Source organism: Pinus tabuliformis, chromosome 9 (assembly GCF_031772625.1).
Source record: "Pinus tabuliformis cultivar Carrire ecotype Pingquan chromosome 9, CPIR1, whole genome shotgun sequence".
In the NCBI taxonomy this organism is placed as follows: domain Eukaryota; kingdom Viridiplantae; phylum Streptophyta; class Pinopsida; order Pinales; family Pinaceae; genus Pinus; species Pinus tabuliformis.
Window position 1 is genome coordinate 1,397,073,392 of NC_142307.1, and position 12,687 is coordinate 1,397,086,078.

The following is a 12,687-nucleotide window of genomic DNA, read 5'->3' on the forward strand; positions in this document are numbered from 1 at the left end:
AATATGTTTTGCTTTGGAAGCATGGATGCACATTTCAATGTTTGGAATGCATTAAATCGCTTCATACATATGTGAGGTTAGACATAATGCATTTCAACATGTAATATTATCTAAGAATATAAACTTTTTATTAATATAATCAACATAAATTTTTTCATCAATATAATTTTCTTGTCAAAGTATAGTAATGGAAGGTCATCGTTTCACCTAGAAAAAACACACCAATAAAATAGAACCAATGATATGAAAGTTATGTTTTTGCTGGGAAAATGTGGAATTCTCATATGCATTTTTTTGAGATTTTATTCTTAAATCCATCTTACACTCATTAGAGGCATCAAAGTGCACCTCGATTTGAGTTATTTGTAATACTAGTATATTTTTCATTTCTCAAGGCCGTGCTGGGCACTAAGGGAATTGCATATCTTAATTAAAGGCATACCATTGATTTTATTTTTATTTTTTTTTAACTTCAGACGAATCTCATTAGAGGAATCAAGGTGCACCTCGATTTGAGTTATTTGTAATGCTAGTATATTTGTCATTTCTCAAGGCCGTGCTAGGCACTGAGGGAATTGCATATATTAATTAAAGGCATACCATTGATTTTTTATTTTTAACTTCAAATGAATTTATTGATATATAAAGAGTTGATATTTAAATATTTTAGTTTAAGTCCATATTCAAATATGTATTGTTATTAATATCTTTTTAAATGCTATGTGTAGATGTCACTTTGAGTACGAAATGAACTATCTATCTCTCTCAAATGAAGAAGAAAAACACTATTAAAATGTTTTAGTGATCATTTTTTTTCAACTTTTTTTTCCTGTACAAGATGAGATTTATATTTATATTAATTTTTGAGTCTTCAGAAAATTAACTCCATACTAAAACTTGGACCAAAATCCAGCACAGATTTGATAAGGAACACATTTCTCTGATTCCAGTGCTCCATTACACAATTTTCCTTATTCTTTGGAATTTTATAGAAATATAATCATTCAATTATCCTTATTCTTTAGTTTTTCATAGAAATATAATTATTATGTATTAATTTTTAGCAAGGGAGAAAACCAAAAAATATATATAATTTTTTAATATTATAAATATTTAAATTTTAATTATTGAAAATCTTTTCATGATTCAAAATAATGGTTTTTGATATAAATATAATTATTATGTATTAATTTTTGAGAAGGGAGAAAACCAAAATATATATATATATTTTAAATAGTTAAATTTTAATTATTAAAAAGATCTTAAAAAATAGATTTACTAAACAAGAGAGATGATGTTAATGTTATTGTTTTTATATAATTTAATTATTTATTTTTTAAGAATCACATATAACTATTATTCATAATTATTTTGAGTATATAAATATAATTATTATTATGTATTAATATTTTGGAAACAGAGGGAAAAATATATATTTTTTAACATTCTTAATATTTAGATCTGAATTATTAAAACATAAAGAAAATCAAATTTACCAAATTATAATTAACAATAATATTGTTTTGTTGAATTAGTGTCTTGTGAATGAGGGATTGCTGTAATATGAAGTATTATGTAAATAATGAGTTTTAGGATTCAGATTTTTAAAATAAGACCAACAAAAAAAGAATTGGTTGGCTAAATTAAATTATTGTTTATTAAAATCAATAAATACATAACAAAATATTTGGCCTAGGTTTGATTTTTGAGCGAATTTTCAATTGGTGTTTTAGCACACAAGACTTCGTTCAGAAGTTCTTGATTGTTCTAGTCCTCCAGAACAGGAGATTATTTTCAATCTTAGTGTCAAGCTCGGTTTGTGGTCTACTTGCTTTGCTTTCCGTCATTTTGTGGCCTTATAGCTTTTCTTGCTTTTTGAAAGTCTTTTTGACGAATTTGAAAGTATTTCTTTCTTGGCTTCTTGGTTAGTTTGTCAAGCTCTTTGCTGCTGTTTGGGTCATTTAGTACAAGTTGAAGCCTTTTTGCTCAAGTTTTCATTCATTTTTGAGTTTGTAACTTGCAAGGACTCCTTGTGCTTTTCTTTCGGTCTATGAGTTTTAGTGGCATTTAGAGTGATTTCAAAAAGTTGTTTTGGTTGTTTCTTGAAAAAGAAAAGATCTCAAAAAACATTGTTTTTGTTTTCTTTTGCCAAGTTTGATTTTGGTTTCTTTTGATTTTTGAAAGTGAATTGTGACCTTTTGCGATTTTTCCTTCTTGTTTGGAGAGAATTTTGTATTCAAAATTTGTAACCTCTTCAATACTTAAGTTGGCTTATTAATAGTTATAAACAATTGCTTTCGTTTTTTTTTAGAGTTTAGGATCTTGCATCTTCATTACACCGTGCATTAGGGTAGTTTGCATTGTTAAAGCATCAATAGTCTTTTTAGTTTTGCATGTGTGAAGTGTGTTTCAAGAAAAGAAAAGGAAAAAGTATTTTGATTTTTAGAAGTTTCGTAGAACCCACGTAGAGATCTCTTTTCATCAAAGAACAAATTATTGCATTCATGTAGTTAGTTTTTCATTGATTTCTTTTGCGTCATACAAGCACCATTGGTTTCACTTCCATTTATACCCTTGACTTAAAAGAACAACCATTAAAATCAAGCGCTTAATTAAAATAAACTAGAACTTTTGTATTGTCATCAGAATACACCAACAAGTTTAGGTTTATTAGGGCCTTGGATTAGGCGAGAGGAGAGTTAACTCTCCAAGGCCGCTCTAAATTACAAAACATAGAAGTTTGATTAATGCGCGAAATCCAATAACGTTAGGGAGACTGGGAAAGTTCCGTGACTGGGAGTAAAGCACGAGGGTTAGTGAAGATAAGGATGAGAGATACCCCTTCTCTTACTTGTTGGATCCTACCTCACGACTGTTTTGCCTGACTTCTGATACGAGTTGGTGACCATAGTTTCCTATCCTAGGAACCACACAGGTGGCTGCGGAGGGGAATCCCGTGGCACATGAGGTTGACGTTTTATCATGTTCAACAGTACTTCTAGAGGGCACCCTTGCGAAGCTTGGGGGCTTGCACCGGCAAAGGCTGTTGTCTGGAGGTCAGCGTAACTACCTCTGATACCTTCGCTAGTAGGCCTGGGGCATAATTACCCCAGTCTATTTTCGGAAGGCCCTTGTTATTAACTTTCTTGTATTTTGGTGTCTGGTCCTAATCACCTGGAGCGGAAATACTTGAGAGTTGTTTGATTGTTGATATCTTTAGGGACATTTTAGTGAGTGTTTGTGCTCCTAGTCGACCTAGCTTTATAATTTTTGAGTCTTTCAGTAAATCTTTTAAATAATTCAAAGTGGTTGACCGACCATCTCGACAGTCCAGGAGACTTCATGGGCTATCACCTACGAGTCCGGAACCTTCTCCTAGAAGGTGTAGGAGTGATTCTGCCAGTGGTTTCCAACTAGTGGCAGCAGGCACATCGAAGATTGATCCTCCGCTTGGGGGAATTAGTTCACAAGATAGACCTGGTACTAGTACAGAGTTAGAGAGGAACACACCAGTTCTTTCTCGAGTACTCTTCCAGTCGAAAGATAGTATTGAAGTAGAAGAGCTTTCAGAGTTGGTTGCGGCTCTGAATTCTCCTCTCCCTCCTGACCATCTAGACGTTTTGTTATACGTTGGAACTCCGACTCACAGGCCTTCGAGCACAGGTTTACATACTGTTACACAAAATATTGTCACCATGACTTTCTGTAGTCAGTGTGAGTCTATCACCACTCATGTACTGTCATCCTTTGCAAGTCTCAAACCTCAGCTCTTCATGTCAAGCATTAAAAATGTGAGAAATTCCTTGAAAATCAATAAATCTCTAGTTCCGCACTTTCTCTTACCATTACCTACGGTCTCGCACCCCTTGGTCATGTTACCTGCGGACCTGCCTGCTCTGTCTTTAAAGGAGTGGGTGCGGACCCCTATAAAAGTCAAAAAGGCGCAAGTTTATTCTTAAAAATTCACTTTGGGTTAATTCTGGACGCTTCTAGAAGGAACCTTGATGTGGTTGGTTCGCTCCTAGGTGGTTCATGCATCCCATAATATGGCTTTGACCAAAATTGGATAAGATGGGTTATGGCTTTGGTAACTTCAGTCAGCTTTTCCATCCTCCTCAATGTCTCTCCCTCCAAATCCTTTCGGCCCTTGAGAGGCCTCAGGCAGGGAGATCCGCTTTCACCATTTCTTTTTATTCTGATGAGGGCACTATCCAGGGTCTCAAGCTTACACAGCAAGGGAAAATGTTAACTCATCAGCAATTTGTAGATGACACTATGTTACAGGGCATACCAAGGGTTAAAGAATCCAAAGCCTACAAGCAAATCCTGTAGGATTTCGCCTTAGCAGCCGATACAGAGGTAAGTCTCTCAAAATATAAAGTGTTTTTTTTTCAATACAAATATTGCAATTCAGAGAAACCTCTCCAGAATTATTGGATTTCAGAGAGACCAACTCCCCTCCAAATATCTAGGAATACCTCTCACTGACAAACCTCAGAACAAGGAAGTTTGGGAAGCTTTGATCAACAAACTAAAGGACAAAATCTGCAAGTGGACAAGTAGATCTTTAAACCTAGCTGGCAGGCTTGTTCTCACAACAACGGTCCTGCATTCTCTTCCAGTTTATATGTTGTCAACTCTTCCTATCCCTAGTGGAGTTGCCCATTAAATCAGGAACATGCAAAGAGACTTTCTGTGGGGAAAAGGTGAGGAAAATAAGAAATGGGCATTGATAGCTTGGGACAAACTTTGCATGCCCAAACCTCATGGGGGTCTAGGTCTCCACGACTCAGAGACTCTTAAAAACGTTTTGGGGGCCAAAATTTGGTGGAGATGGCTTAAGGAAACCAGCGACCCTTGGGCCAAGCTCTGGAAGGAGAAATATGCAAAAAACTAGAGGGAGGGGGACTTGGTTAGAATGACAGGTCAAATTAGGGGTTCTCATATCTCGAATAATGCATGGGAGAACAGAGCTTTAGTTCAAAATCATAGCTTCTGGGAGATTGGGAATGGAAACCTTGCTTGGTTTTGGGAGGATAACTGGCAGCAGGAATCCAACTTAAGCAAGTGGAGAACTTGGAAAATACCAATTAATAGTGAAGAATCTCCTCTGAAGACCAAGAAAAAAACTCTTGCCAAAATCCTGGAAAAGAGGAAAAATTTGATCTCGTCATCCCCAGATCAACTTAGATGGGGAAGAAGCAGTGAGGGTAATTTCAACCTCAAAGAAGCCAAATATGTGGTCACTGGATACAATTTTTCCAACCCAGATAACACCTGGAAAGACCTATGGAAGCAACCTAAATGGATGAAAATCAAGCTGTTTATGTGGATGGTGCACCACAAAAAGATTTTGACTTGGGAGAATCTCAGAAAGAAAGGTTTTGCAGGACCTTCCAGATGCCAGTTATGTGGTATCCAGGAAGAGACAAGGGATCACCTTCTCAGCCTCTGCACCTTCACCTCTACCCTATGGAACTGGGCAACCTATATCTTTAGACAAATTGATAGAGATGAAAACAGCATCTCCAAAACCTTAAGGGATTGGAGGAATATGCTCTCAGAGAATGAGACTGTCAACTTAGCCTAGACCCTGATCCCAGGCTTCCTAATATGGAATGTCTAGAAAGAACGTAATAACAGAATTTTCAGGGACAAATCCAGTCCACCCCAAATCATTATAAATCAGCTCCTCAAGTAGCTCAAAGAGACTATTAATACGTTTCAAAAACACCCTATTGAGAATCCGCCTTCTCATCAGGATGCCCGAATTCTTCATCTTTTGGACCTATAGAAGATGGCCCCTCAGAGCTTAATCCAGATTCCATCTCGTGCTACCATGAGGCAGAACTTCTAGTGTCCCCCCGCCCTGGGTACTTAAAACTAAATACAGATGGAGCCTCGAAAGTTAACCCAAGGGAAGCAGGGTATGGATGCCATCAGAGATGATAAGGGGAATTTAATAATCATCTTTCATAGCTACTTGTGGAATGCTACCAACAACATGGTGGAACTAATGGCCATAAAACAGGGATTAGAGATTCTGAGAAATCTCAACATGAAGAACTGCATAATAGAAGTTGATTCTAAATTAACAATCAATTCTATAAAAAGAATTGCTAATGGCTCAGACCCTGAGAAAGTCTTGCACCACTGGAGACTGATGCATGTTTATTGGCGCATTCGATTGCATCTGAGAATCCTGAGAACCCTTAGCTTTGCTCATGTGCGTAGAAATGCCAACAGAGTGGCGGACCGGCTAGCAAATGAAGGGGTGCTCTGTAAGAATGAATACAGTTTTTATAATTGGGAAACAATGCATGTGGGGAATTTGAGAGAAGAATGCTACAGTCTAGCTCGCGCGAACAATGAGTTTTTTCTCAAGTCAGGTAGGGAAGAGAATGGCAGACCGGGTTCATTTAGCCTCAGCTCCCGATCGCGTTGGTTGAAGGCTCTCTTTTGGATGGCAGGAGGAGAGGAACATGTGGTTTCGTTCACAGAAGATCCAAAGGTAAAGCAGTTTTATGGTTTATCGCGTGCATCCGAGACCTAAAGTGGTTTTTCAAGGTTTTCCTCCAATGCCATTCATCAATCAACAAGTGGCAGTGGGCGAAGAAAATACTTCCCATATCGCACGGGTTATCCTCGTGCTTCTTCACCGTGCGATATTCTCCTCAGCCATTGGATTCGTGGAGGGAAGATCAACGACTCTAGTACGTTGAGCTAGTTCAGGGAGTTTTCCTTCGTGCTTTTCGAGGTTTACGTGTGGACTCCTAGAGGGCGGTACTCTTAGTCGCATGAGTCTTAGCCCCTGGGCGGAACCGTTTTATTCTTTGTTTGGAGTCTTTTCTCCTTATGTGTTCAGAAGTTTGTTTGTCAGTGGGTCGTTGGTTGTAAAGGTTTGCAGCCCATTGTTTAGGGTAGGCGGACCCCAGTGTTGCCCGTTGACTTTGTCCAGGACTTGTAACATAGTTCTGTATTTTTTAGACCTTTGAATAAGAAATGAAAAACACTCTTGCTATAGCAAAAAAAAGAATAATTTGGAAAGCACAATTAACTCATGATCAATGTTCCTCAATTTACCCATATTTAAATAAGGAGAAAAAACAATATAAAAGAAATTTGTATAGCTATAAATGAAATTCCTAATCATTATACCTATACAACATCTGTTGCATAGGGGAACTTTATAGCCATAGGAACAAATCATTTTGTGTCTTATTTGTAGGAAATTCAAGAATTTGGTTCCCAAAAATTTGTGCAATAACGGAATTGGATGAACAAGTTATGTGGTTCATGGGTAACAAATTCATTCCATAATTTATGAATGAGTGGATTGTCCTGGAATCGAAAGAGGGGCATCAGATCATTGAGGTTGTTGGGGACTAGAGATTCATCTCTCACTACCTTCTCCATGTCACTCTCCTCCAATACTACAATTATTTCCCTTTGCAAATGCTTGACCATGTCTTCTACCTGACAGATCCTAATTAACTTCATGCATTCCATTTAATGCCTACAAAAATGTTGTTGAATATATCGAAGGACATTTTTCTAGTACATTAATGTAAACCAAGTGATTACAAGCCTAACAAAGTAAGAATGTCACATGTGTTTGACATATTCGCTTTTAGATGTTGTGTGTCCAAAGTCAATATCCTATGTATCTTGAACTTTGTGTCACCAACACGCCTTTAATATATTTAAATGTAATTAAAGGAACCATTGTTAGTTCGATGTGTTTTATGATGTCCCATGGAAGTGAAGGTGAAGCTTTGGATTTGGTTGTGAAATATTTGGATAAGTTTTCTTCATGTCAAAAGGAAAAATCCTTCAATGCTTATCAACTAGCACTGTAATACTATCCTCCCTGTACTCTCAGCTGGGTATTTGATAAGGTTATGTTGCATTTGAATTACAAATATATTTTTAGTTGTTGCTATTGAACTGAATCAACATTGTGTTGAATCCAAATTTGGTGATTGTTGTTTAAAATGCTTGTCATGGACCAATATGTTTTGCTTTGGAAGCATGGATGCACATTTCAATGTTTGGAATGCATTAAATTGCTTCATACATATGTGAGGTTAGACATAATGCATTTCAACATGTAATATTATCTAAGAATATAAACTTTTTATTAATATAATTAACATAAATTTTTTCATCAATATAATTTTCTTGTCAAAGTATAGTAATGGAAGGTCATCGTTTCACCTAGAAAAAACACACCAAGAAAATAGAACCAATGATATGAAAGTTATGTTTTTGCTGGGAAATGTGGAATTCTCATATGCATTTTTTTGAGATTTTATTCTTAAATCCATCTTACACTCATTAGAGGCATCAAGGTGCACCTCGATTTGAGTTATTTGTAATACTAGTATATTTTTCATTTCTCAAGGCCGTGCTGGGCACTAAGGGAATTGCATATCTTAATTAAAGGCATACCATTGATTTTTTTTTTTATTTTTTTTTAACTTCAGACGAATCTCATTAGAGGCATCAAGGTGCACCTCGATTTGAGTTATTTGTAATGCTAGTATATTTGTCATTTCTCAAGGCCGTGCTAGGCACTGAGGGAATTGCATATATTAATTAAAGGCATACCATTGATTTTTTATTTTTATTTTTATTTTTTATTTTTTTTAACTTCAAATGAATTTATTGATATATAAAGAGTTGATATTTAAATATTTTAGTTTAAGTCCATATTCAAATATGTATTGTTATTAATATCTTTTTAAATGCTATGTGTAGATGTCACTTTGAGTATGAAATGAACTATCTATCTCTCTCATATGAAGAAGAAGAACACTATTAAAATGTTTTAGTGATCATTTTTTTTCAATTTTTTTTTCCTGTACAAGATGAGATTTATATTCATATTAATTTTTGAGTCTTAAGAAAATTAACTCCATACTAAAACATGGACCAAACTCCAGCACAGATTTGATAAGGAACACATTTGACCTCTGATTCTCGTGCTCCATTACACAATTTTCCTTATTCTTTGGAATTTTATAGAAATATAATCATTCAATTATCCTTATTCTTTAGTTTTTCATAGAAATATAATTATTATGTATTAATGTTTAGCAAGGGAGAAAACCAAAATATATATATATATATATAATTTTTTAATATTATAAATATTTAAATTTTAATTATTAAAAATCTCTTCAAAATAATGGTTTTTGATATAAATATAATTATTATGTATTAATTTTTGAGAAGGGAGAAAACCAAAAATATATATATATATTTTAAATAGTTAAATTTTAATTATTAAAAAGATATTAAAAAATAGATTTACTAAACTAGAGAGATGATGTTAATTTTATTGTTTTTATATAATTTAATTATTTATTTTTTAAGAATCACATATATCTATTATTCATAATTATTTTGAGTATATAAATATAATTATTATTATGTATTAATATTTTGGAAATAGAGGGGAAAATATATATTTTTTAACATTCTTAATATTTAAATCTGAATTATTAAAACATAAAGAAAATCAAATTTACCAAATTATAATTAACAATAATATTGTTTTGTTGAATTAGTGTCTTGTGAATGAGGGATTGCTGTAATATGAAGTATTATGTAAATAATAAGTTTTAGGATTCAAATTTTTAGAATAAGACCAACAAAAAAGGAATTGGTTAGCTAAATTAGATTATTGTTTATTAAAATCATTAAATACTTAACAAAATATAAAGTTTATATTTAAAGATCATTATATTTTATATAAAACACATAAATTAGAAATTTAAAAATGATTATATTTTATATAAAAATCAATTTAGCCTAAAATAAAAACAATAACATTCATAATGATTTGGCTCTCACAACCCCATAATTTCAAAAGAGCAATTTTGTATAAAACATAAATTATGTATTTAAAAATAATTACAATTTATATGAAAAATGATTTATAACATAGAAGAAATCCAGAAAACTAGCATTTACAATTATGGGCTCTCACAAGCACATAATTCTAAGAGAGCGCCTGTCCTGAGCCTTATGTTTTGTGATCTCAATTGAGAATAATACATCGACTGTATTAAAATGAATTTAATACCCTAACTAACAACTGAGGATATGTGGAGAATCCTTATTAAAAAATAATGAAATCACCGGCTGTTGCTTTAGGTGAAGCCAGACGGGGGACGACTCTGGAGCCTCTTTATTAACCGAAGCGAAACAATAAAAGGGGATACCTACACCGACATTTGTTTTTGTTTCATTCAGTCCAGCCTCGAAGAATCTTCAGTCCTACGTACCTGCATGCACGCACAACAATCACAAAATTTAGGTTGCCCATTCATTTATACATGCCATTGGTACAAAAGAGCAATAGAAACCCAACTGAAACTGAATATTAGGAATATTATTGTTATTACCTGCCCAGCATCATAGTGGTGGCTTGTGGGTTGGTTCCAGGACCGTTTGTGAATGTTGAGGCATCCACAATCCTGAGCCCCTCAACTCCGTTGACCTGATATTTCTGGTTAACCACATAGCCAACTTCACATCCTCCATGAAAATGCCAGATTGTGTTCAACGTATCGCGGCAGATCTGCGCCACGGCTGCATCATCCGACATGTTTTTTGGTAACGGCTGCCCAGTGAAGTTGAAGTCATGAGTGGAATTAGCATTAAATCTATGCAGAGACGGTGAGTTGAGGAGTTTGTCTATGACCCTCACGCCCTGCATGCATCTCTGGAGGTCCAGAGGGTCAGAATAGTAGTTGTATCGAACAGACGGATTGTCTCGAGGATCCGTGCTACGTAGCCGAAGCTGTCCTCTGGATAAGGGAAATGCCAGCTTCTCAAAAATGACTTCTCTATAAACGTTGTTTTTGTTGAAGGATAGGGTGCCATTGACGAAGGTGCTCAAGGACTCGATGTAATTTTGAGAGGCTTTAAGGATACCCACTGCTTGTATGGTGTAGAATTGGTGAGATAGCCAGTTTACGGATGCACGCGGGTTGTCCTGAACCCTTTGGCCTACCATGGGCGCATCTAGAACTAGAGGAATATTGAATTCTTTTAGATGTTCGGATGGGCCAATTCCGCTCAAGAGGAGCAGCTGGGGGCTGCCTAAGGCTCCTGCAGTAAGGATTACCTCGCTGGAGCTTGACGTTTCATTGAGCAAAGCTTGATAAGACCGGCCATGGCGGTCCATGAATTCAACTCCACTGGCTCTCGGCTTCCGAGAGGAGCTATCCTTCGCTTCTGCATGATCCAATTCATTCTCAATCTATATTTATAGATGTGGATATAAAACTATTATTCCAATATCGATTATAAATAAATTGAAAATGACGTAAATATGTTAGGAAGGAACGTTGTGAAACGTCAGTTCCGCGTTGGATAAATATAAAACGGAAAACCAATTTCCTGTGTTTAAATGAGAAATATAAAACGTACAAACAATTTCCTGTGTTTAAATGAGAAATATAAAACGTAGAAACAATTTCCTGTGTTTAAATGAATTTATACCTTCTGCCGGAGAATTGAACAGAATCCTGCTGACGGTAGCATTGAGAAGGACCACGATATTGTCGGGATTGGCTGACCTGAGAAGATCTGCTGCTGTGTGTCTCTTTCCTTTGCTGTCAAAGGTGGAGGCGCTGATCTTGGTTCCATCCAAATGATCCAACGTATATCCATTGTATGGAAGAACCCCTGCTTCCAGGAGGCCATCTCTGATAGCCAACGACCAAGGCGACAGTTGATACGGTTTGAAGGCATTCTGCTTCTCCACCCATTCATACGACTCCTCTACAAGTCCCTCGTCCCATCCCACATTACGAACATATTCGGAGCCCGCCCTACTGTAGAAGCCCGCATTGATAGCAGTTCCGCCGCCCAGAACTCTCGCTCTCACATTACTCACTCCGTCCTCTGAAATAAACGTCTGCGCTATGGAAGTGTAATTGTCGGTCTCATCCAATGGCTTCCCAAAAGCATCGGCGTTCTCAATCTCGGGAACTCCATAAGGAGATCCTCCCCTCTCCACTACCAAAACTGAATACTTGGTAGACAGCGTTGCGGCCAACGGGCAGCCGGCCGTTCCTCCTCCAACTACAATGTAATCATATTTCCTTGCAGCTGCTTTCTCCGCATCTATAGTCATAAACGCAAACGGAAAACCTGCAAAGCCCAACAAAACAAAACAAACAAGAAACCATTAATTCTATCATATCATAACATCAACTATATAAAGACACGTAATCCAATATCATCCCATGTTCATACCCGAGGGTGTTGTCGCTGCCTGAGAAGAGGATAAGCTGCTCAACATCATTAGCATGACGAGCAGAAGCAAAAGCCATGCGCGAATATTTACAACCCTTATCATCGTCATTTTTCTTACCAGGGATTCAACTCGTTCACCCTTTCTGGAGATGTGGTTGGATTTCGGTGTGTTTCTGAAGCTATTTATAAGCGCTTGCTTTTGGATTGTCCATGCATATATCTAGAAAATAATTATCACACGCTAACGGCTGAGCCGAAGTATTGATCTAGAGATGAATCAAATCCAGCACATAGAAATCAATCCACACAGTCCATGAAATCAAAACGGTAACTATTAGTGCACGTGTGGATATATGTCTCTGACATTTACCCAATCTTGCCATTTTCATTTCAATCGTTCCATTTTTCGCAACT

General features: G+C 36.0%; 1 protein-coding gene across 1 annotated transcript; it reads right to left on the bottom strand.

Annotated features, from left to right (window-relative positions):
• Positions 1-9,882: 9,882 nt before the first annotated feature.
• LOC149153760 ((R)-mandelonitrile lyase-like) lies at positions 9,883-12,459 on the bottom strand. The gene is made up of 4 exons (XM_089439938.1): positions 12,274-12,459; positions 11,515-12,168; positions 10,413-11,247; positions 9,883-10,292 (listed from the first exon to the last, which is right to left on the bottom strand). The coding sequence occupies exons 1-4, from the start codon at positions 12,380-12,382 to the stop codon at positions 10,253-10,255; spliced, it is 1,638 nt and encodes a 545-aa protein (XP_089296064.1). The 5' UTR covers positions 12,383-12,459; the 3' UTR covers positions 9,883-10,252.
• Between the last annotated feature and the right edge of the window lie 228 nt (positions 12,460-12,687).

What these genes read in the sequence shown, in the direction of transcription:
- LOC149153760 (XM_089439938.1), bottom strand. Translation starts at nt 12,382, where the DNA reads ATGACGATGATAAGGGTTGTAAATATTCGCGCATGGCTTTTGCTTCTG. An exon ending in GGCAGCGACAACACCCTCGG is followed by an intron (nt 12,169 to 12,273) that starts GTATGAACATGG and finishes TGGGCTTTGCAG; the next exon opens with GTTTTCCGTTTGCGTTTATG. An exon ending in ACCACTATGATGCTGGGCAG is followed by an intron (nt 10,293 to 10,412) that starts GTAATAACAATA and finishes GCGTGCATGCAG; the next exon opens with GTACGTAGGACTGAAGATTC.